We start from the raw sequence: 24772 nt of genomic DNA on the forward strand, positions 1-24772 counted from the left end.
TCCCACCAATTTCCCCAATATCTGCCCCAAGGTGACCCCCCTGACCTGGGGGGCTGAGGTGCCACCACCCTGGGGTGGCCAGTGGGCACCCAGGACCCTGGAGGTGTTTCAGGGCAGGGGCAGCAAGCCCTGACAGCGCGGGAGGGTTGTGTTGGGGGGTCTGCAGTGGGTAGGGGGTGCAGTATATAGTGGCTACAGCATACAGGGGCTGCAGTGTTTGCACTGAGGTTGTGCACAGGCGATGCAGTGTGGGCACCAAGGGTGTGTGCAGGCAATGCAGTGTGTGTACTGGGGGTGTGTACAGGGGACGCAGTGTGTAAAGGACGTAGGGTAAGCACCGAGTGTGCATAAGGAACGTAGTGTGCATAGAGATGTGTATAGAGAGACCATGGAAGAGACGCAGCGCGTGCACCGAGTGTGGCAACGTGGAGGATGCGGTGTACACCGAGGTGGGTACAGGGGCTGCAGTGTGTAGGGGGTGCAGCATGCGGGGCCCGGGGGTGCCACAGGTAGCAGGGCAGGCAGGAGCTGTATGGGGGGGTTCACTTAGGGGCAGTGCCCAGGAAGGATGATGCGTGTGTCGGAGGGCACGCATGGGGAAGGGGTCCCACGTGCAGGGGTAAGGGACAAAAGGGCCCATGCAGGTGCTCACAGCCGTACACAGACACAGCTCAGTATTGCAGCAAAAGGCAGCTTCAGGTCCCCCATCCCACCTCGGTGGCCCAGCTGAGTCCCACAGCTCAGCTCCCCAGGCCCTGGGGATCCCCAGCTGCTTTTGGGGAGGCAGGCATCTCCCCTACGGCGAGGCGCTGGCGGGAGTGTGGCTGTGCGAGCGGACTGGGAGCAGCGGGTTTGGGGTGGGAGCAGGGTTCTGCTGGCTCTGGGTGCTCCCTCCACTGGGTGTTGAGGCGCCCGGGGGCCGACGGGCAAACAGGACCCCTGGGGAGCAAGAGCAAAAGGGGGTTAGGGCTCCACTTGCCTGGCCCCTAGCACCCAGTCAGAGAAGGTGGAGCCAGCACCCTGGGGTCTCCAGCCCCCTCCCCATCACCCTCTGTGCCTCCCCTGGCCCAGCCACCGACACCCACATGGGGCAGCCCCCGAAGTGGCCCGGGACCATTTGGCTGGCAGCCTTGTGTGCTGATTAGCCCTGACCTTTCCAGCTTGTTAAATATTTAAGTCCTGAAGGCAAAGCCATCAATTTTAATTGGGGGTGTCTCAGTGGGGCAGGCAGTGAGCTGGGGGGCATGAGGTGAACTGCTTAGCCAAGCAGTTCTTCGGCACCCCGAAGAAGCCTCTGCTCCAGTACAGCACCCCATCATTTTCCCCTGCACCCAACACCATGCTCTGCAACCAGCCAACCCCCGCACCCAGCCAGAGACCCTCTGGGCACACCACCATCACGGTGACTCCACATCCAAGCTCTGCCCGCAGGACCCTGAGGTGGGCGATGACCCCAGGTGCCTTTTTGCACTGTTCAGCCCAAGTCCATCTGTCCTCCATCCATCCATCCATCCATCCATCCATCCCTCACTCTGGCCTTTCATTGCTACCCCATGTTGGTGGCCAATTTCCATTCTTGCCAACCCCCTCCTCCCCCTGCCCCCTCTCCCCAGGCCCTGCCACTTCATTACAATGGATTTTATAGTAAAGACATCAGATTGAAGGAAGGACTTGCTGGCCAGGCAGTGGCTATAAGTTATTGGATTTCCCGGCCGCAATTACACGGGCCAAGCGGCCCTTCTATTTACCTGTGTAGACAACTCCATTTATTTCTATTGACATGTTGATACTGCTAATGCCGTTGGTGGACAGGTTCAATGCGGTCTCCTGTCTGTCATCTGGGGAAAGGAAATACCAATATGAGCATTAAGAGAAACAGAAACAAGAACCTGCCCAAGAGAGAGAAGCGGGACCCCGGCCTCGCTGGGCATCCTTGTGCCTCTCCAGCTGCTGCTGCTGCTCTCTCCTGGGGTGCCAGGGGATGGGGGAACCCAAGCTGAGGTGCTGCATCCCGCTACCTCGGTTGGAGATCTTGACGTTCATGGGGAACTGGGAGGCCACGGCCAGGAAGTTGTGCTGCAGCGCGTGTTGCACCAGCCGCTGCTGCTCTTCCGCTGTTAGGGCCACCTTCTTCTCTGGCGGTTCCCCTGTCTCCAGCTTCTCCCGCAGCTGCTCCAGCACCGCTGCCTGCGAGGCGGCTGCTGCTTGGGCCGCTGCGAGGTGGTGGCTGGACAGTCCCACTGGGATGGCGATGCGCCCTGGCACTGCTGCGGCCAGCACCCCGTCCTCTGCAATGACCGAGAAACCTCTGTGTGTCCCCCCCATCGCCACCCTATCTCCCCATCCCCAGCCGGTGCCACCTCCATCCCACTATCAAGGGGAAACGTGGGCACCATTCCCAGCATCCAGGCTTGGTCTTCTTCACCAGGGGAAATAAACCTTTCTCAGTTCCAGAGAGAGACTAAAAGAACAAAATTGCTCCCATTTTCCCCAAGCAAAAAGGGCAAGAGCAGCCAGGGAACAGCCCTGCTGCCGGATTAGTGTCCATCCCAGGGGAGAGATGCACACTGTAGAGCACACATGGTCCTCACCCACCTTTCTTAACAGCATGCACTTGTCCGAGCTGGCCACAGCTGTGTGTGGAGATGCTGAGAGCTGGCAGAGGCATTTTGGGGGAGCCCAGCAGGGCTGGGGTGCCGGCTGGTGAGTAGTTGAAGAGTGCTGTGCCAAAAGTCTGCCTCCGTCCCTCCCGTCGGTTGCTGTCGATGGCGGCTTGCAGCTCCCCGGGAGAGCTGAGCGCCCGCTTCTCACATTCGTAGGGATACAGGTACTTCATGTATCTACACAGGGAGAGAGCCAGGATGAGACCAAGCACCATGTGCCCCCCAACCAGCCTCGTGCTGAGTGGGGACTGGGCTATGGCATCTGGGACGGGGTAGAGCCCTCCATCCCGCTTTGGGGCACCCGATGCTGCACCCCAGGTCGGGGGCTCTGGGCCCCCACTCGCTGCCATCGCCAGGCACTCACTGTGTGCGGAGGGTGAAGGCAGCGCTGGTGATGGAGGTAGGTAGGTTGAGGCCCTTGGTGATCTCCCGCCAGATCTTCTTGTTGATGACTTCGACCAGGCCACCCTTGTCCGTCACCAGTCGGTACAGCGTGTACAGGTCCAGCACTTGCTTGGCCATGATGGGAATGCGGTTCACAGGCGTCCCTTCCAGCCACACACGGGAGAGAGAAAAGGGTGTGGGGTGAGCCTACTCCCTGGGGAGACGGTCCCCACCTTGTCCCCATGACACTGTGGGTACCAGCTGTCCCCCAAGGGCACCCTTCAAGTGCCCTCAGCAGAGACCCTGAATCCTGGTCCCAAAGCATCACCCTCCCACTGAGACCATGGGGTGAGGAGACATTGGGCCACCAGCACTCTGAGAGCCCAGCATGGACCAGCATGGTCACCACAGCCACCGGGTCTGCTTACAGCCCTCTCCTCACTTTCCCAGCACCCCCAAATAGCCCCACAGCCTTGCTCTGCCCCACAGTGCCTCGGAGCAATGGTCTAGGCAGCGGCTGGGAGCTGCAGCAGGGCAAGCAGGGACAAGCATCCCATCCTGTCGCATCCTGTCCCATCCCACCCTATATTTATTTCTCCTGCAGGGCGGCGGGGCGCGGGTGGTATCGGAAAGCCATCCATTTGGCTGGGGGAGGCTGTCAGGGCTGCGCTTTGCCCCTCAAACGAAGCCGTCACTCGCCACCACCCTCCAGCATCCCTAATTTATGGCCCCGATATTGGCTCAGCTTCTTCACATAAGCCTGAAAAATGAGCTCTTTTTATTCCTTTACTGAGTTCATTTAACTTTTTTTTTGTGTGTGTCTGTGTTATTTTCCCACTTGGGAAGGGGGGGAGGAGTTTATCCTCCTGGGAAAAAGGTAGAGATATTGACTCGATATCTGACAGCGGTCCCTTGCCAGCCCTGGCTGGGGGGCTGCCAACAGCAGCCCCATCACCTCAGAGAGGCCTGATTCGAGGGCTTCCCATCACCCCACCATGCCAATGAGTTTGCAGGGTCTCAGCCCCCCCCAACTGATGGCCCACAGACTTCTTTTCATCCCTCCCCAGTCACGATGGCTAATGAAAGTGGTTCACCATTAATCTCGGGGCTGCGCAGGGCGGGTGGCTGGTGCCTGTCCCACTGACAAAGGGAGCTGTCTGCATCCCCGCAGAGTGATGGCCCCAGCCCCAGCCAGGACAAGCAGCACAAGGGGAGGTGATGCGGCCATTGTGGTGCTGCAATTAGCTCCTTGATTGATTAATGGCCCCGTGTTATCAGCAGGGCCCTCGGCTCGGTGGGGGGGCTGGGAGTGGTCCTGCAGACCCCCAGTGAGCAAAAGCAGAAATAGTCCCTCTATATCCCAGCTTTTGGGGGTGCCACGGAGGTTGGGGAATGCGGATGAGGTGCCCCACTGCCTGCACTCCATGTCTGAATCACCCCCATCTCATCTCTGCTCCCCCAGATCCCTTTCAGCAGCCACCCTCACATGCCACTGGGGCTGGGTGTGCCCTGCCCCGTGCCACCGTGTCCCGAATATCCCTCACGGTGGGGTTGTCCCCAGCCCACATTTCAGCCCTGCTAATTTTCCACCCCACTGACAAATGCCTTGACAGACAGCGGTGGGGGGATCCAGCCCCTTTCATTAGAGCTCACCCCACAGGCATCGAACCTCCCCCCAGGCCACTGCCACCTCAGGGACACAGTGCAGGGGTCACAGCCCCCTGCCTGTGCACCCCCGAGTGCCCCAGCAGCACTTACGCTGGCTCATGGGTGCTGCTGGTCAGCCACCTCCAGATGCCCCCCCGGGATGCTGTCCCAGCCCCACAGCCTCCCTGTCCCCTTTTTGTTACCAGGCTCCAAAATCCCCCACTCCTCCAACAGGCGCACACACCCCCATGCATGCACTCCCACATCGCACACCCACCTGCCCTCCCCGGGGGAATGCCACCCACTTGGGGAGGTGTGGGACAGGAGCGGGACGGCCGGACAAGGAGGGATAAGGAGCAGCATTGACAGAAAAGCATCAGGCTCCCTCCCTCCTCCCTGCACCACCATGCACTTGCTTAATTAGCCCCGGCCCCAATGGCGAGGGAGTTAATTAGCTCTGGAGAGAGAGATAATGAAGCCATGGAATAACCCATGAATCTTGCGGCTGATGGATGCTGGGGGGCCGAGGCAGCGCTGATGCTCTCACTTCCTCCCCACAGCCCCACACCAGAGCCAGGGGGATGGGGGGGCACCCAGAGGGCAGCACTCAGCCCCCCAACCCACTTCCAGCCGGGCTCCAGCATAAGACCTATGGCTGCACCTACCCTGCATCACAGCCCTGAGTGAAATGAGTTTGTGGGGTCTCAGCCCAACCCAAAAGTCAGGCAGGCAGGTATGCTCAACACCGTTCCCATGGGCACGGCTTGGGGGCCACTGCCCCTCTTAGCCCACCCTCATCCCACACACAGCCAGCCCCGCTGCTCCCACACCCCCCCTCCAGCCTTTCCTCCGTTAATTAGCTCAGCATTAACCTCTGCCTGGGGTTTACTGGCTATTGAGCGGCATGTTCATTAATCCACACACCGGCAAAAGGCTCTAATTAATACGGCCAGCCACACGCCCGCGCTCGGCAACTTTTAATTGTCGCAGGCCCGGCCGGGGAGGGCGAAGGTTAAAGCATTTATTGAGTCCTCGGGAACCAGCTCGACCCCCCATGCCGATAGCAAAGATTTCCGATGAGGCTGGACCAGCTGGCGAGACCTTAACCCCTGGGTGCCCGGCACTGCCCAGACTGCTGACCCCACTCCTCCACAATGGGCATTGCTAAGAGGTGCGGTAACTGGCATCCTCACTGGGCACTGCTAATGGGGAGCGCTAACGGGCATCCCAAACAGGAGTCGCAAAAGAGCATTGCTAACGGGCATCCTCGACAGGTTTTGCTAACAAACGTAATCCTACGGGAATCCCCTAGGGGCATCGGGCATCCCCACCGGGCATCGCTAGTGGCCATCCCTGCTGGGCATTGCTAACGGGCATCAGCAACTGGCATCTCGGCGTGGGGGGCCCAGGGGAGCCCCTCTGGCCAGCAGGTACCCTGTGGGGCGGTCCTAATCCACCGAGTGTGAGTTTATGTGTGTGTGTGCAGGAGATGGTGAGGGGAGGCCCCATAGGACCTGCCTGGGGGACCTGTAGAGACCTGCAGCAGCTCAGTGCCTGAGTGGGACACGCTGTGAACCCCCCCGCAGGCAGGCGGTGCAGGGGTGCCAGCAGCAGCCACCCCAGCCACCCACCTTTACCTCTCTTCTGCATGAAACTGAAGAGGTCGTCCAGGAACTCCTTGCGTTTCGGGTCCTCGTCCAGTTCATAGAGCTGGGGGTGGGAGAGAAAAGGGTCAACACTGCCAGCACATCTGGGTGTATGAGGCAGAGGGGGTCAATGCCAGGATCAGGGCCCTGCCTGTGCCAGGAGCTCGCATCGCCTCTGGCTGCACTTGCCCTCTCTGCCAGAAACGAGAGGGTCTCCCTGCCCCATGGACAGGACCCCTCAGCACACCCTCCATGCTGGCAGTGCTGGGCTCTCCCTGTGCCTGGGGGCTAGTGCTGGCTCCCCACGCACCCCCAACTGTTTTACAGCCTTGCTGCTGAGATGCTGCGTCAGTGCCTCAGTTTCTCTGCCCCTCTCTTTGCTAGGCAGAGGAACCACAGCGTTTCAGCCTGGGAAGATGATGCCAAAGTAGACAAAACAGCAGCAAATTCCACGCCCCTGGAAAGGAATGCTCAGCCCTGCTCTGGCTCAGCAGCCTCCCAGCACTGCCCAGCACCGGTGCTCATCAGGTCCCGGCACGGGATCAGCATCCTCAAACGCAGGCACATGCATCCACCCGTGCAGGGGAGATACCGGCAGGACCACGGCACTGGCGGCCGGTGAGGGAGCCATGAGTGCTGGGGCTGCCCCACTCAACTGGGGTGACAGGGCTGTCAACGATCTGATAAGCACATCCCGAGCTGTGTCACTGCAAGACTGGGCCTGATCGATAGCCCGAAACAGCATGAGGCACCTCCACAAAGGCACACGCTGCCAAATTCTCCTCCCTCAGCTGGGCACAGTGACCCCAAAGCCACCTCCCTTGGCTGGGCATGGGGACCCCAAAGCCATCTTCCTTGGCTGCGTACAGGGAACAGAGTCCCTGTGGCAGCGACACGTTCCCTGAAAGGCACAAGGACTTCCTGCGTGCAAAGCCAGGTGTGTGCACACAGCGTGCAAGCGCACGAGCATGAAATCACGAGCACAGCACCGTGTATGCACCGACACTGCACGTTCCAGCAATTTTGTGGGTGCACTGACGCACGCGCAAGCCAGCGAGCGTGCAAGCGTTTACACAGACGTGCACGTACAGCTGTGTATTGGACGGACGCAGCTCCGGACACACGGACACAACCCTTCAGGCTGAGCTGACGGATGGCACCGGGGGAGGAAAGCGCAGCCCCTACACCAGGCACACGAAGCACCGGCTCCGTGCGAAAGCCAGGGCTCGCCTGATTCCAGCACAGTGCCTGGGTGACCATGACAAATTGGAGCCCGCCAGATCGATGGCCCAGCAGTAAAAGTCAGAGCACATGAAGGAAAAATTAGCACCAATCGAAGGCGCTATAGACACCAATTCCTCCCAGTGAGCCCGGTAAGAATTTAAAGCCATTGAAAAGAAACAAAAATCAGCAGTCCAGAATAGATTTCCAAAACATATACAAAGAAATGCAAGCTAGAAAACAAAGTCAGGCACAAAATAGAGTCGTTTAAAAAACAATTGTGCTGGAAAAGGCCGTTAAAAAACAATAGAAAGGGAGCACCCTCTCCTCCACACAGCACATCATTCACCAGGCAGATAAAGGGAGCTGTGCTGCGGGACGTGTCAGGCTCCGGGGACGTGGGGATATGGGGATGGGGGGATGCGATGGGGACACATGAATGCAGGGATATGGGGATGCAGGGATGGAGGGATATAGAGACGCAAGGACATGGGAATGTAGGGATGTGGGGATGCAGGGACTTGGGGGACATGGAGATGTAGGGATGCAGGGATGGGGGGGACATGGGGAGACATAGAGATGCAGGGATGCTCCTACGGACACCCCACAGTTCCTATAACCAAACAGACACATCTAACACTGTCCCTCATCTAACCCACGGGTGCCAGCTGCCTGTCCCTTGTCTAACTGCTGGGTGCAAACATGCCCGTCCCAAACCTCGTCTATGGGTGCTACTGTCCGTCTCCCACCGCACCTGTGGGTGCTGACTGCCTGGCTCTGAGCTGCTCCATCCCTGCCCCTTCCTTGCCCTCTGGGGGTCACTTACCTACCCCCTCCCCACAACAGGGTGCTCTCAGGGTGTCCCAAACCCTGGGTGCCAGTACCCTGTCCCTCCCCTCCACCACGGAGCTCCCCGCCCTGCTCCCCATCACCTGCCCTTTCCCAGGAGCTCCTTGAGCCATCGATTATGGTACCTCGGTCAGACTCGGAGCAGAACTCCAGGAGCTGCTTTGATTTCTGCCCTGGGAATGTGGTGTGAGCCCGGCTTTGCCTGCATCTCCCCCCGCAAGTCCCTGCCTGCAGCAGGGCTCCGACTCCCACAGCTCCACATCAAGCCCCTTTCCACCCACTGCAATCTCTTGGCTTGTCAAAGCAGGAGCAAACCCCCCAAAACCGGCAGCTGCTGTCCATCTCACAGCAAGGCAAAGCCACTGCCTTCCCGGGAGGGAGGGGGTCAACCCAGCGGGTGGGCTTCTGCACCCACGCCTCTGTTGGGCCCCCGGATGCCACTCGTGTTTCTCGTCCCACCACAGCAGGCAGGATCCTATCCGGCACAGGCTGCCACTGAATCCAGCCTCTCAAACAGGTGCGACCTCCAAGCACCAGAATCTATTTTTCCACCATTTATTAACCTCTAACCTTTTATCTGTGGGGCACTGAGACGCAAAAACACATTACATCAAACAGGGAGCAAAGGTCGGCTTTTAGGCAGAGACAAGAGTGGAACTGAGTAACAGGGGACGCACTGGACTTTCCGTAAGATTTGGGGATGCTCAAGCTCGAGAGGAGGTGGTTTAGGGGGATTTTTGCTGATGGGGGGGGGGGTGGGCTGGGTCCCAGCTGAGGCTGGCGATGGGATCCAGGCACCGCAAGCTCACAGGAGTGGCACAGGGGTGGCACAGGTGGTGGCATGCGTGGTGGTCTGTCACAGCCTCCAGGCAAGGAGGGACCCCCAAAGAGCCAAACCTCAAGGAAGGAGCTAATTCCATCCTTTGCCCAGGGCTCACTTCCCCCGTCCCTTCCCACCTCGTTTGGGGATGGACCATCTAAGGGGCAGATGACAACCCTCCAAGGCCACACAGTCTCTTTGGGGACACACATACCTCGCATGTCACCCCCACACGGGCTGACGCAACCCCACACAAGTGTGCACAAGCACACAAAAGTATACACAACCCTACCCAGGCACGCACAGCCCTGTATGGGCTCACACAGCCCCACATGAGTGTGCACAACCCCGTACACGTACAAACGCCCCCCCAGGGGCACACACGAGCTTGAACGAGCACACACAACTCTGCACAAGCATGCACAACCCCGCATCGTTGCGCACAACCCTGTGCGGGCACACTGAACATCACGCCGGTGTGCACAACCCCAGACACGCACACACAACCCGCACAAGCACAAATGCCTATGCAGGCACATACAACCGCGTCCAGATGTGTACAGCCTGCTACGGGAACGCACAACCCCAGATGTGCACACACAGTCCCAGATGGGCACGCACAGCCCCAGACGGGCACGCACAGCCCCAGATGGGCACAGCTCCCCCCTGGACCGACACCCCTCTCCCTGCAGGGGTGCACACCACCCCAGAGCATCCCCCCACCGTGCACCTCGGAGCAGCCGGGCAGGCCTTGCCCGGGGGCAGTTGTGCAATGCAAGCAGTGGCTCCTGCTTGCGGTGACCTATGAGCAAGGACCCTTTTAATCGTGTTTGTATTGATATAATTAGTAACTCATTTAACGCCATCGATGTAACTATATTCCTCTATAAACAGAAGTATTAAACTGTCAAGCCCGGGGATCGATATCCACCGGTGCGCAGCACAGCTCTGCTCTGCTGATCTGAGGGACCCCATCCCTGGTGCTTGGCCCCCCAAAAGTTGCAGCACACGATCGTCCCACGGCTGCTCAGGGGCTGGTGCAGGGCCAGGGTAGGGTGTCCTCATCCTCACATTGCCCTGGGCGCAGCTCTGGGGACCCCGCTCCCTCTCATCATCCTATTGCCATGGCGACGTCTTTATTCCTTAAGGGACGGGGATAACAGGGCTTGTCGGGCAGGTTAAAGGTCAGTGAGTTGAACATGTTTTATTAAAGGGATGTGAATAGACTTTGTGCCTCTCCCTCCTCCTCACTGCGATTAAATAACATCGTTAGCACCTCTCACTCACTCAGGAGATGCCTCTCCTGGAGCTAGCGGGGCTAGCAGGGCTGGAGTTGGGATCCCTGGCACCCCTTAGCCTAGCTGATCCCCTAGACAGAGGAAGGATGCGGTGAAGTGCTAAGCCACCTCCCAGGCATCTCCAGGCTTCCCTGCCCCGGCAAGACCCCCTCATTGCCCCCCCAGACCCCTGCTGCCAAGGGAAGCGATCGCAGCAGGACCCCCCACAGCCCTTGCTCAGCTGCCACCTCCTGCTCAGAGGAGGCTCAGATCGGAAACCGGGATTTAATTCACTTAATATGAGCTGTATTGATCCCGGACCCTGCTTGGCTGCCCCCCTGCCTCACGTCCCCCCTCCAACCCTAAGCCACTTAATATACGCCACATTGATTAGCCGCACTGCTAATTTTTCCATCTGGCCGTTGTTCACGCAGGGAGCTCGGGTGATGCTGGTCTTCACGCGCCCTTTCAGCCCCCTGGGGTGCAGCCGCACACCACGGGTGGCTGACTGGTGACGGGCTATTTTGGAGTCCTTGCACCCCTCCAGAGCACCACTCTCACCTCTGAGCTGGGGGACCCTGGCTCCTTCCCCAGGAAGACGGTACATGGCCAGGCATTCAGACACTGGGGTGTCCCCCGCTGTGTCCTGATGGGTTCAGGGGATGGGGAACCATCAGTGCCTCAGTTTACCTTGCAGGCTTGCAACCACAGGAACTGGCAATTCCCAGTGGATGCACAGCCCTGAGTACCGCAGGGTGCAGAGACCCCAGCAGTGTCCACTGTCAGAGCCCCTCTGTGCTCCCCCAGCCACGGGTCACACACAAAGGAGCCGAGGGCTTGTGGGTTTCCCCCCTCATCCCCACTACCAGAGCTGGGGGGCAGTTCACTCCCCGCCAGGCACAAACCACCCCCTGACCTTGCGAGCCACCGCTCGCCTCTGCCACCAGTCGTAAATAAGTTAATGGTTACGGGACGGATTTGTCCAGACGCCGGCTGCATTCAAAGGCGCTGCTGGCTCTTAAGAGCTGGGGGGCTGCTCCCCTGATTCCACAGCCCCAGTGGGCACTGGGGCGCCCACTTGCCCCAACATCCCCAGCCCCAGCGGTCACCCCACCGGTGTGGCTGGACACCCCTGTCCCGAGCCCTCTCCGAGTGCCACAGCTCCCCTCCAAAGCCTTTCATCATGCTTAATATTTAACGGCGCTTTATAGAGCAGCCGGTTTAATCAGCGCTGATAATGCGGCGGATCCAGCAGGTCATTAAAACCCCCCTTCCCTGCCGCAGCAGGCGCCGTCGCTCCCGGGAGAGCTGCCTGCTGCAAACATTAACCCGGCTTCGCGCAAGGTGAGGGATTGTTTGCTGGCAGCGCTGGCCTTGGGACGGCAGCCCTCCTCCCGCTGCCCCGTCCCGGGATGAAGGAGGCGGGGCTCGCAGGGTCCTCAGCCTCCTCCTCAACCCATTTTGCAGGAGGGGAAACTGAGGCATGGGGCACTGGCATGGCTCCCCCAAGGGTTGGAGCTGGAGGAAACACACTGCCTGGTGCCACGGTGGGCACCATCTGTGTCCCCCTCCCACTCTCCTACATCGTCTGTCTGGGGGCTGCGGCACGGGGTGGGGTGGTCCCAGCTCCCGCCAAGCGTGCGTCCCCCATGCTCGGCCCCTTGTTAGTCGTTCACGGCTGAGCAGGCAGGGAGTCAATGAGGGGATTTGTTCGGGTTAACCTCCCTGACCCGGCCGGTGCTTGCCACGCTGCCACCTCCCCCTCCATCCTTGCTTTCCTCTCCATCCCTGCCTCCCCCTCCATCCTTGCCTCCCCTTCGATCCCTCCCAGGGCAACCAGAGCTAAGGGACCCCGCTCTAGCACCGGGACCACCCCAGGTGTCCCCCAAGAGACACACGTGCACACACCTGTGATACGTACATAGGTGTGCCCACAGGGTCTATGCACGCACACGTGGGGGTCTGTGCATGCACACATCTGCTATAGGGCTGCGTAGTATGGGGGTGCACAGCTGGGGGGGCTCTGCACGTGCCTCTGAGATGTGTTGGGTGCTAAGTGACCCCCCCCACCCTCCACCATGCACCTCCAGCCCCATCCCCTGCCTCTGGCTGCTTTGAAGGGACGATGGGGGAGGAAGGGGTGGTGGCACCCCCCTGACACAGACCTGGCCTGCTGCTGCTGCTGCCAGAAGAGCTGTGCACCTGAGCAGAAAGGGCGTCTGGGGCTGGTGCTCGCTCCCACCCCACCACCAGGCAGGGGATGTGGGTGCTGGATCCAGGACAGAGCTGCTCCAAGCTGCAGCCTACCGTGGGGAAATGTGTCCCCGCCAACGTGGGTATCGCTGGTGTATAACCTGTGTCCCAGTGAACGGGTCTCTACAGCTCCCATGTACTGCACCCAGTACGCTCTCCCTGTGCACGCTCACGCCCCCACCCTTACACTCACACAGCCCCCAGCTTGCTTTGCTGTCCTTGCAAACACTCACCTCCAGACTCGCTCTGCTTGGGCAAACACCCCCACAATGCACACCCACACATGCCGTGCACACTCACACACCCCCTATACCTACTCTCCTTTTGCACACACATTCTGTGCACGCTCACACACCCCCTACGCGCTCTCCCTGTGCACACTGCTGCTGTGCATGCTGACACATCCCTTATGCATCCCCCCATCCCAGTACGCACACACACACATATCCTGTGCACACTCGCACAACCCCCTGCACACCTGCATACACCTCATGCACGCTCATGCGTTCCCTGTACACTTTCTCCCCGGTAGACACTCATTGACCCCCTCTACACCCCATCCCCTGTGCACATTGACCCCCACGGGAACCTGAGCTCACTCCCACATCCCCACGCAGCTGTAGACCCCCATGAGCACCCCAGTGGGACCCGATCCCACCTCACTGGGACAACACCTCCCCTCCCTGCCGCAGCCCTGCCCAGCCTGCTGCCTGCACAGGGGATTTACCTCTGTTATTAACCCAATTAGTGGATTAGCGGAGGCCCAAGACGGTGATGGATTGTTTTCCCCCAAAACTCCCCGCTCACACCCAGTTCCTGTGCCACAGACAGGGATGCAGCTAGTGGCAGCTGCGGGGTGGGGGCTCCTGCTAGCACTCCTCTCCTGCTCACTGCGCCTTAATTCTCACACTCTTGATTAGTTTCTACACCTTCTCTTCTGAGCCTCCGATTCCAAGCCCTCAGGACTCCCTGGCTGGGAGGTGGCATCGCAGCAGCTGCGAGTCTCTCAGCGTCCCCCGGACTGCAGCGGGGCTGGGAATGGCCTTGGCGAGGCTGCAAGGGGAGCAGGAGGCTGGCACCCATCAGAGCTGCTCAGCACTGTGGGCTATGGAAGGGGTGCAGGGGTAGTTGTGGAGGGGAGCTTAGGCCCCAAACCCTGCCCCAAACACCCATGGGTCCATACGGCTCCGTATGTGGAGACATCGGTCCATGCATGTGCAGCAGTGCACATACTCGCCAGAACACTACAGATCCTTTACACACGTGGGCACTCACATGGGGAACACACATGCATCAGCAGTCACACAAGTTCAGATGCCCACGGGCACACCCCTACACTTACACGAGCATTTACAAGGATTCATACACTCACGTTGGTCCCTATGCCCACACATTCCCAGAACACCTCCCTACGCACTCCCAGACATACCCCAGCAGCCCCCTGCTCCTGCCCACACACTCGTGCCCAAGCTGACGGAGCTGCTGCTGCTGGGGATGAGCATGCTGACCATTGCCACCTCCCCGTTGCTGGTGGTCCCGGCCCCAGCGCAGACCTCTGCCCACAGGTTTGCCGGTCAGAAGCCTCCAGGCAGCCACGGCCAGGAAAAACTCCACGTTCATCCATTCCCCACCTGCCGCGGTGTAACCAGAGACCCTCTAATTTAGCCTGGGGAGCCGTGCGGTTGTTGTTCTCGCACCTGGGTTAAAGATGTGCTGGAGGCAGGGGCTGGGGCTGAGGGACCACCTCCCTCTCCCCGGGGTCACCCTCCTGAGCTGCCTCTGTCCCCGCAGCCTCGCAGGTAAACATACTGGGGACAGAGGCAGGAGGGCAAGCATTGCACACCCCATTTTGGGATGACTCCGAGGCACGGGAAGGGGAACCAATGGACCAGCATGTCCATGGTAGGGAGGGCTGCAGACAACTTGGAGCACTTTCCTCCAAGTTTTAAAACGCAAGCACGTTTGTTCACGGCTGGTGAGATGCCCCAAAATGAATAGAAAGGGTAGGGGGGTGGAAGAGGCGGCTGCCGGGAGCAGGGACAGACGGGGCAGGAGCAGCACCACAGCAGGAGGAGGAATGGCCACACCAGGGACGGCCAAGGATGATGGCATACAGCTGCTGGCAAAGCCAGCCATCCCCAAATTAAGCGCTGAGGCTACCAGACACCCGGGAGTTCCCAAAGAGCCGTTCAGTGCCGACCCCCCACCTCCAGCTGCTTCTGGGCAGGGAGGAAGGAGCTTCATGAGGTCCTGATCCCCTCAACCACAACTGGACAGGTCTGAACGCGCTGGCTGGGCTCTGTCAGGGAGGGCATCCTCCTGCTAGCAAACACTCCGCTGCTGGAGAGCTGGGCACAAATCCCAAGCGTCTGAGTGCCTCCTGCCAGGGGCCTTCCCATGGTGCCACCTCTGGGAAGAGCCAGGGGATGGAGAGGGAAGCTCCGCTTCCTGGCGATGCTCTTCCATCGCTTGAAGGAAACCAAGGTACCCATCTCCATGTTTCTGCATGGCTCCCCAGGGGCGAAAGCTGAATTCATGGGGCACCAGCATGCCAGGTTCTTCCCAGCACCCTCCAACTCAAAACGCGTGATGCAGCACTGCAGCATTGCAACTTGGTGGCACCTCGTCCCCAGGGAAGGGGGCGGCTCATGGGTAGTGCATGGTCAGACTCTGCTGGGTGCCCCCCACCCCGGGGCTGGGGCTGCCTCGCAGTGCTGGGTGCGGGAGACCTTCTGGACCTTTGCCCGGGTCTCTACCCATGCGTCCTTATCAAGTGTACATAGACCGGCGCCGGGGGCTGATGCAAGAGGCAGAGGTGAGGGGGTCTCACAACCCCGTAACATCAGAGCGGCCCTCCCAGATCAGAGCAAAGGTCCTGCCAGCCCCCCCAAACCGGCACCTTGGGAAATGTAAAAAACCAGAGCAAACACATGGGATATTTCCCCAAAAAGCAACGTTTGCCTATTAACCCTCAATGGGTTTCTCCACCGCAACCTCACCCTCTGCTCCCATTTTTAGCACCATCACGCTGCATGGAAACCACTCTGCAGCTGGTCCTGCACCCAGCTCCCACCTCATCCCAATCAGGGCCCCCTCCTCGCAGTGGAGCCGGAGAAGTGGCTCCCTGCCCACCCTCGGCAAATCAGCCTGGATTTGGTGGTCCGCGTTCACTTAGCTGTTCTCTCCTCCCAGAAGGATGATTGAAAGGACAGACCCTGAGACCTACACCAGGTGATGCCAGCGGTGCTGTGCTGGGATGGGGCAGCTTCAAGCAGGGGGTCCCCGTGGAAATGCAGCCCTGGCCACCGCGGGGTCTCTTCCCAGCTCCAAGACGCCCATGCCCACATTACCAGTACCCTGGCAGCTTGTGAGCAGACACACGCCACACTCTGTGCCCTACAGCATCACAGCCCAGCTCCTGGAAAACCTCTGAAAGCTGTAGCATGGCCACCCTCCCCACTCAGTCCCTGCTGAGAGCGGAGAACCTGTTCCCCAGGCTGGGCGAGGCACAGCCCTGCAGCCTGGGGAGGGCCTGGTGGGGAGGATGGACACGTCCCACCCAGGCAGGTGTCCTCTTCTAAACAGGGGCATGTCCCCTCCTGGATGATGACAGGGGAGGGACAAGACCCTGCCGACCCCAAGGCAAGCAGGCACCGCAGCCTGCCACCCCATACATGGCAGCACCATGCAAAGTCAGGGCAGGGCTGGTCCCGGTAATGCTGCCTTTCCCCTCTCCCTGTCCCATCCCCTATAACCCAGAGGCAATCGGTCCCCTTGTCCCTGTGCACCCAGGTGTACTGAACATAAGGGACATCCCACTGTCCCCTGGGCTGGCTGGTACATACCACCAGCTGGGAAACCCACGTGTGGATCTCTAGAGCAGGGGCTCACCGCCTTTCCAATCAGGATTGGAGAAAAAAAAGGAGCCAGATCTCACCATGGGAAGCAGTGGTGGGATTTATTCCCCCACACTGACCTCCCCTGCCATCCATTCACACTGTGCTGCCGGCTTCACTCCTGCCCCGCACAGGGAGCACAGGCAGCCCCAGCCAGCGGCAGGGCGTGAGGCTGAAGGATGACAAATGCCAGGGATGCTTTCCCTGTTTAAAGCCTCCCCAGGCCTGGGAGGGAGGAGCTGCTTCCCACCTCCCAGCTGACCCCGGGAACCGGACAGTCAGCCTTTTTCTGTGCAGCGGGGTGTAGCGTAACGCTTCCCGGATGAGATATTTGGCCTATGCAGTGCACCCCCCCAGCCCTCTCTGGGCTGCTTCCAAGGCAGCATCAGGCGCTGGCAGCTTCTGTGGGCACAGCTGTGGGGGACACGCTGCCTGCACCTTGCCTGCACCCATACCTGCTGCCTTATACGTGGGCACACAGGGAGGTGAGCCCTGACGCCTCCAAATAACACTGCATTGTGCAATATCAAAACAGAAAAGGCAGTAGCATGGCTCCGTGGCACCCAAAAGTCAAGTCCCTGCTGCTGTCCCCATCCCCTCCTGCCAGAGCCACTGCAGTTGATCCAGTAAGTCCCCTCATTCCACTGTCCCTTGCACAGTGTCATCCTAAAAAGCCACACACCAGCTGCATGGGGACATCTCTGTCTGCTCTGTCACCTCCCCGCATCCTCCCTGTCACCTACCCTGCCACCAGTGTTAACCCTCTCTCCCCGCAAAATGAAGCTGAGCACACAGGGAGCGCAAACCCGACCTGGCACCACGTAGTCCACACTCACACACCCGTGCACGGAGCAGCACCCGCTGCGTGTGACCCAGGGGCTTGCATAACCCAGCTTGGGTGGGATTCACACACACTAAATACAGAGAGGCCTTTCCTCCACCCTATATATAAGCCCCAGGAGCCCTGTCGCCCTGCCAGATCTCCGTGGGACAGGGGTCTCCCCTGTGCCAACCAGGAATGAGGTGACAGGGTCGACACACTGCTGCCTCCAGCCAATACAGGAAATCAATGAGCCGCGTCGGCCAGCTGCGATATGCCCCGGCCCTCCTGGAGACACGGGGGAGCTTGGCTCTGTGGCCCACCAGCTCCTCACGGTGACCACACGCCGCAGTCCTTGCCTTATCTGTCTCCCCAAAACTTCCGCAGGCAGGGGTCACTCCCATTTTGCCTGTCACAGGCACAGGGAGCATGGGGGGCATGGGGGACATGGGGCAGGGGTGGGATGGGGCTTGGTGGCACGGAGATGGGGACACATGAGGATGCCTGTTCGGGTAGAGCAGGGCTGAGGGACAGGGGCAGTGAGGAGCTTTCAGGGGGTGCCCAGGATGGGGCTCTGGAACAGAGGTGTTGGGTTGCACCGACTGTGCTTGCCTGGGATGCAGTCTGGGGGCAGTGGAGGGGGTTCCCATTTAGGGTGGCCCGGCCATAATGTCTGGGGGTAATAGGAGTACTGGGAATGCCAGCTTGGGGTTGGACTGGTACGGGGCTTGGAGCAGTAGGGTTGCCCATTTAGGCTAGGACACAGACAGAGTCTGGGAGCATCTGCTCAGGGAGGGTTGAACCCCGAGTTTGGGGGCCATGGGGGGACTCGGAAGATGCTCGCCTGGAGTGGCTAGTGCCCGTGCATTGGGTGCGTCCTACCTGCTTGAACTGCTCCTCGTAGGTCCACTCGTGGTGCGAGGGGGGCGGCGGGTCGCGGGGCTCCCCTTCTTCTTCATCCTCCTCCTCCTCTTCCTCTTCTTCTTCCTCCTCCTCCTCCTCCTCCTCCCCCGCGGCGGCGGGTGGCGGGCGCGGACCGGGAGCCGGGCGGCGGCGGAGAGCGGCGGGCGGTGGCCCGGGCCCGGGCCCGGCTCCAGGTTCGAGGGGAGGCCGTCGCGGAGCGCCGTCGGGGCCGCGGGCCAGGCGGGCGGCCTGCTGCCGCTGCAGGCTCTCCATCACCGCCGCCAAACGCAGCCCCCCCGCCGTCCCCGGCCCCCGCGGCGGGGCGGCCGGCTGCGGGCACAGGGCACGGCCTCAGCGCCGCCGCCCGAGGAGGAGGAGGAGGAGTAGGGAAAGGAGGAAGCACACCCCCCCCCACCTCCAGTCACCCGCTCTCCCCTCCCGCTCCCAGGGGCCCTGCCCAAAAGTTGACCGCGGAGCCGCCGGCGCACCCTGCCCTACCGGGGACCTCATCCCCGCTCCCACTGGGGGACAGGTCCCACCCGGGACCCCCCTCATCGCTGTCTTGCGGGACCCCCGCCGCCATCCCCACCTCGATCCCATGGGGACCCGTTTCCCGCTGGGACCCCTCTCCCCGGTCCCACCGGAGACCTCTGCCCCGACGGTCCCTCTGGGGACCATTTCCTACCAAGCCCCCAAGCCCCTCCCCGACCCCGCCGGGGACCCTGTCCCGCCGGAGATTCCCCCCACGGTCCCACCGGTAGCCCTGTCCTCCCGGGACTCCGCTCCCACCAGGGACCCCCATCCCGCTCGCACCGTGCACCCCCGCGCTACCGGGACCCCTCCGCCAAGCCGGCCCCTCACCAGGGCGGGTTTGCCCGCCAAGCTGGGGTTTTCCACCATGCTGCCGGCTCCCGCCGCCGCCCGGGGCTCGCCCCGCCGTCCCGGGGGGCACGGCCGGCTGCTCCGCCCGGTCCCGGCCGCCGCTCACATGGCGCCGCGCCCGCCGATATTTCTTTTATTCCGCAGCAGATGAGAGTGGGTGGGATTTTTCCCTCTTTTCTTTCTTTCTCTCTTTCTTCTTTTTTTTTTTTTTCTTTTTTTTTTTTTTTTGCAACAAGTGGCAGGCAGGCAGCAACACCCCCTCCACGCTCCCATTTGCTAGCGCACGTCAACGGAGTCATCCGGGGAGGGCTGGGCTTGCGGCAGCCCCCCCGCCCCCCGGGGGGGATCCCCTCGGGACCGGCCCGTCGAGATCCAGCCCGGGGCCGCCCTGCGCGTGGCCGCGGGAGGGGATGGGGAAGGGGGCGCAGTGGGCTGGGCGCGCAGCGGGTTGTATATGTGTGTGTGTGTGTGTGAGCAGGGTGGGCTGCTTGGGGGTGCTGGAAGAGGGGAGTGCACAAGGGGGTGTGCAGAGGGTCCAGGTGTGCATACATGTATGTGTGGGGAGAGGGGAGCATGTAGGAGGGGTGTGCAAGGGGTCTGTGCACCCGTGCGAGTGGGTGCTGCACGCACCGCACACGTGTGCAGTGGGTCTGTGTATGTACAGATAACTTCCGTGTGCTGGGAGAAGGCAGTGCATTGCGTGTGTGTGTTTGTGCAGTCTGTCTGTGCTTGCCTGCGAGCTTGTGCGTGCACTGAGTGGGCTGAGCGTGGGCCGCATGTGTGCACACAGAGCGAGCACGCGTGTATCTGTACACACTGGGAGAGGTGAGTGTACAGCATGCGTGTGCGCAGGGGAGCCTGTGCACTCCCACTGGGAGCGTGCCCTGAGTGCGTGTGTGTGTGCACACTGCATTTAAGGTGTGCAAAAGCCCTGGGGAAGCGGAGGATGTGCATACACCACACAGAGCCGTTTGCATGCACATGCAGTGTCGTCGGAGGGGCTGAGTGTGTGCGGTGTGTGCACACGCGCGTGTGTACATCGCTGGGCACAACAATAAATGCTTGTATGTGTACACTGGGAGCTGGGCGTGTGCGTTTTGTGTGCTCACCTGTAGGTGCGTGCAATGTGAATTGGGAGAGTCGGGGGTGTGCACTGTGTGCACAGGCAGGTGCGTGCACACGCGTGTGTTTGGGGGAGGTGGGTGTGTGTACCCGCACTGTCAATCCGTGTGCAGGTGCAAAGGAGCACTTCGGGCGAGCTCCAGGTGCTGAGCCCTGATTTCTGCCCTCAAGAGCTGAGGGGTCCTTGCAGCACGCCCCAAACCAGGGCCTGAGACCTGCCCGCAGGCTGGGGCCAGGGAGGGGTCCCCCTCAGGGGTCCTGTGTGTACCCAAACCCTGGTCAAAAGAGTCAGAGTTGTTCAGAGTTCAGCTGTGGCCTGAACTCCCCAAACAGGCTCATAGAGCCCTGGTGCCTGCCTGGGGTGGGCAGGATGAGGCCACGCATCTCCTCTGTTGCTGGAGGGACACGGTGCTGCTGGCTGGCCCTGTGTCCCCACTCGCAACGTGGTAAACTGAGGCACCAGGGTACCATCAAGTGCATCCCCAGCAAGGTGCACCCACAGCAGCTCACTGCCCTGCGTGGGCCAGGGCTCATGGGGAGTATGGAGCTTCACCCGCCAGCAGCATCCCCACGCTGTCCTCACACTCCCCCCGACACTTGCCTGCCTCTCAGTTTTTCCCTGGACTCTTTTTCTATGGAGGCAACTTTGGCAGGAGGCAAAGGAGGCACCTGGTCTTTCTTGGACTTTTTTTTTGGCCAAGGCAACTGCAGGGCTTGTGTGGATCCCTGGGGGATGAGCATCATCATCATCCTGCAACAGCAGGACACAAGGGATGGTGACTGGCCCCATCCCGCATCCAGAGCAGCTTATCATTGAGACCTCATGTTGCTGCACTGGGTGTTGGTGGTACGGGGTGACAGGAGCTCTGGGTGCCAAAGGCTGGTGGCTCTGTCCCCTCTGAGGCCTCCTGTGTGCTGCAGGGGCCAGGGGCAGCCACCTTTCACAGCCCTGCACAAGCTGAGTCCTGCCCTTTTGCTGGAGCGTCTTGCGGAAACAGCCGCTGGCAGGAGGTGGCTTCGCTCTCGGACTCCACAGCCTGGGCTGAGTCTCTGCCTGCTTCACCGCGTCCCTGTGCAGGGAAAAGCCTCCGCTTCTGGGCTCTCTGGCTTCCCCGTGGGCATCTCTGGAGAAATTGTTCCTCGTCCTTCCATGGTGTCAGTGATCCCTGGGGCTCCTCGAGCGCCTGGCAGCCCACACTGCTCGGCACTGGGCAGCATCCTCACCAGAGAGGCTCTCCTGGAAAAATGAGCCCCTTCCCTGGGAGAGCAGGGCAGCTTCCGACCCTGCAGGGCCCCCGGGCGCTGTTTATCTTTGCACAGGAGATAAAGCAGCTGTTGGCCATCCCATTTCGGGGCTGGACAGCTGTAGCTTGCCCTGGCCGATCCTGTCCCACAGCGGCAGAGGTAGGGACCTCCCAGTGCTTGCCAGCTCCAAGAGCATCAGTTTGTCCACAGCTAGCTGACGATCCTGGTAAGATATGACTCCTCCCCGCCATTTCAGGGGTACCCTCAGGGACAGCCACCCCCCAGGGCTTGTTCCACAGGTTCCCATGACACAGGACTCCAGCCTCCCCTCCTGTTGCTGCTGTGTTGCACCCCAGGGTTCTGGCACCCTCTACCCTGGGCTATGCCCCATCCCCTGCGCACCGGGGTGAGAAGGGAAATGAAGCTGAAGGCGGGGCTGGGTGGGAGGAGTCAGGCATAGTGATGGGACTTCATGGCCCAGCAGGAACCCAGGCGTTTGGGGAAGCTCCCCTACTCCAAGGCAGAGGAGTTGGGGTGCTTGAGTCAAGGTGGCACTCAGGGGTGGGGGACATGGCCAGACTGACTAGTGGCAGCACCGAGGTCTGCATGGGGTGCAGCATGTCCCATCACCTTGGGCATGGCCACCAAGAGACCTGTCCCAGCTGGACCATGTGGCTCGGTTCCTCCCTAGAGCCTCCACAGGGACAACAGCGGCTCTGAGGCTTGCACATATGTCACAAAGTGTGTCTGTGCTCAGGCTCTCCCTGGGGCAGCGAGCAGGACCATGTCCTTTCCACCCTCCCTTTGCACCGCCGGGGTCTGGTGACACTCCTTGCTGGAAAGAAAGAGAAATCCCCCAGACAAACAGCTATCGACAGCTGTGGTGGAGGCGGCACAGATAGATACAGGAGGTATAGACGGGCATGGCAGACAGTGGAGCAGATTGAGAGATACTTGGAGCAGAGAGATACTGCAGGAGGAATCGGGAGATAGATCCTGCGGGCTGATCAATAACCACTGCATGCGGAGGGACAGCAAGATAGAGCGAGCTGCAGGGGGAAGGTGTTTGGTGGGCAGCGATGTGCATTTGTCCTGGTGATGGCTCTGGGGAGACGCTGCTCGTGGTTGCTTCAGCTGGGGCTGGGACAGAGATGGACCCACAGTATAGGTCCCTGTGACTGAGCCTCCTTGTCCACCTCCAGCCCCCCACAGAGGTTTGGTGTCCTTTGAAGTGCCCTGGTGTCCCACCTGGCCTCCAGCTACCAAAGGATGCGTATCTCCTGTGTGTCCTGGTCATATCCTCCGGCCCTGCAGGGATGTCCCTGCCACGTGTGGGCATCTGTGAGGATGCTAGTTGGCCCTGGCACAGGGGCTGTGCTGGAGCTGGGTGACTGTGGATGAGTTCCCACCCCGTGCCTCGGCTTCTCCACGTGAATCACATGATGGCAAGCCGCAGGGAGCTGGGTCAGTCCAGCAGACTTGGCCATGGATGAGGAGTGGGGAGGAAGGGGCAGAGGCACCAAGAGCCTGCAGGATACACTGTGCCCACGACCCATCTCTCATCTGCTGGTCACTGGGGACACTTACCTGCTCCTTAACTGGCTGCAAACACCCACCTCAAAGGGAAGGGCTGCTTTTCGGGACACTTGAATGCCTGATCACTGCTGGGATGGGGACAACCCCTCCTGATGGAGCAGTGCAGCCAGGGCTCCTGGGTTCCAGCCAAGCTCTGTCCCCACGGCACTTGTCGGAGCCACCCCGTGCTGCCTGGTTTCTCTGTCAGGCACATCCTAGCTTAGCCTGGGATGGTGAGGAAGGTACTCCCAGAGCAGCCCTTCGCCTGGACGGGGCTGCCAGGCTTGGGGGGGGATCCCCCGCCCGTGATGGAGTTATTGACACAGGCGCTACGGAAAACACTGCTGAGATTGTTCACAGTAATGTTATTTAGCAGCAATATTTCCGTAATAAAAGAAATCAATGGGCAAGAGAAAAGACCTGTCCAGAGCTTTGATTTTCTCATTTTAATGGCATACTTATTTACTCCCACCAGCGTGCCCATCGGATTTTCATTACGCGGCCTTCGCTGTAAGTGGAGCAGTATTGATACGAGCTGCTGAGTTAGCGCCTTCCTGCACGGGCTGGCGTGGGATTGCTTGTGTTCCTCGTCAGAGCCTTGCTAAATGCCAGGGAATGGGCAGGACACAGGGCCAGGGCAGCCTCATGGCCCATGGGAACACACGGGCACACACACACACAGCCTGCCCACACGCATGTGCGCACACACATGGTCTGCCCATGGGCACACAGGCATGTGCACACGTATACCTGGTTGTCCTGCAGGTCTGTACGTGTGTGTGTACGGATTGTGCACGCACACATGCGCACATGCTTATCTCACCTGCACAGGCAAACACACATGCACGTACACAAATGTTCTACCCATATGTGCTTGAACACACATGCATGTGTAATTGCTCTGACCGTATGGACAGATGGACAATTTTTCTACCTATACATGCACACACTTATATACATGCACACACCTACGCACACCCAACTGCCCCGCCAAGACACACACACAAACCTATTTCGCATGCATCTCTACATGCACACGCATGTGACCTCTCTGCCAGCATGTGCACGCACACATGTGCACATGCAGCCGACACATGCAGCCCTTCCCGTCATTCCCCACTGCGTCCTCCTTGCACCAGAGAGCGTGTGCGTCTGTGTGAGCTTCTGAGGACCACCAATCCACTCCACCTAGGTCTCTCGACCCCCAGGCCCGCACACCCAGCATCAGCACTGTCCCCTAAAAGGATGGTGCCCCCTGGACTCTCAGGTCCTCCATGGAAGGCAGGGCCCTGGCACTAGCCCAGGCTTTTGGACCCCAGCGACTGCAGCGGAAAGAGGAGTAACAGCACCCCCTCCTGCGTGCTCCCAGGAGCTGAGAACTGATCCTGCCCAGCATTGCACCCCCCAGCTCCCAGGACCCCGGGTGGGATGACGCCAGCTGCCCAGGGACACCTCGTTGCCCCTAGCTGTCAGCAGGACACCCGCCGAGCCCGGAGCTGGACAGATCCAGCACCATTCCCCATGGCAGGCGCTCAGCACGCTCCAGAGACGCTCCCAGAGACCCGAGGA

At 60.4% G+C, this 24772-nt stretch overlaps 1 protein-coding gene across 2 annotated transcripts; it reads right to left on the bottom strand.

Moving 5' to 3' along the window:
- Positions 1 to 569: 569 nt before the first annotated feature.
- On the bottom strand, positions 570 to 19279 carry ARID3C (AT-rich interaction domain 3C). 2 transcript variants are annotated; one of them, XM_086770833.1, is made up of 8 exons: positions 19241 to 19279; positions 18359 to 18709; positions 6332 to 6404; positions 3028 to 3211; positions 2596 to 2840; positions 2019 to 2288; positions 1749 to 1838; positions 570 to 939 (listed from the first exon to the last, which is right to left on the bottom strand). In XM_086770833.1, the coding sequence occupies exons 1-8, from the start codon at positions 19277 to 19279 to the stop codon at positions 797 to 799; spliced, it is 1395 nt and encodes a 464-aa protein (XP_086626959.1). In that variant the 3' UTR covers positions 570 to 796. The 2 variants fall into 2 exon arrangements, with proteins under 2 accessions (XP_086626959.1, XP_086626960.1); XM_086770834.1 differs by having other exon boundaries at positions 6326 to 6404.
- Positions 19280 to 24772: the final 5493 nt, after the last annotated feature.

This window comes from Chlamydotis macqueenii, chromosome Z (assembly GCF_036417535.1).
Source record: "Chlamydotis macqueenii isolate bChlMac1 chromosome Z, bChlMac1.mat, whole genome shotgun sequence".
In the NCBI taxonomy this organism is placed as follows: Eukaryota; Metazoa; Chordata; class Aves; order Otidiformes; family Otididae; genus Chlamydotis; species Chlamydotis macqueenii.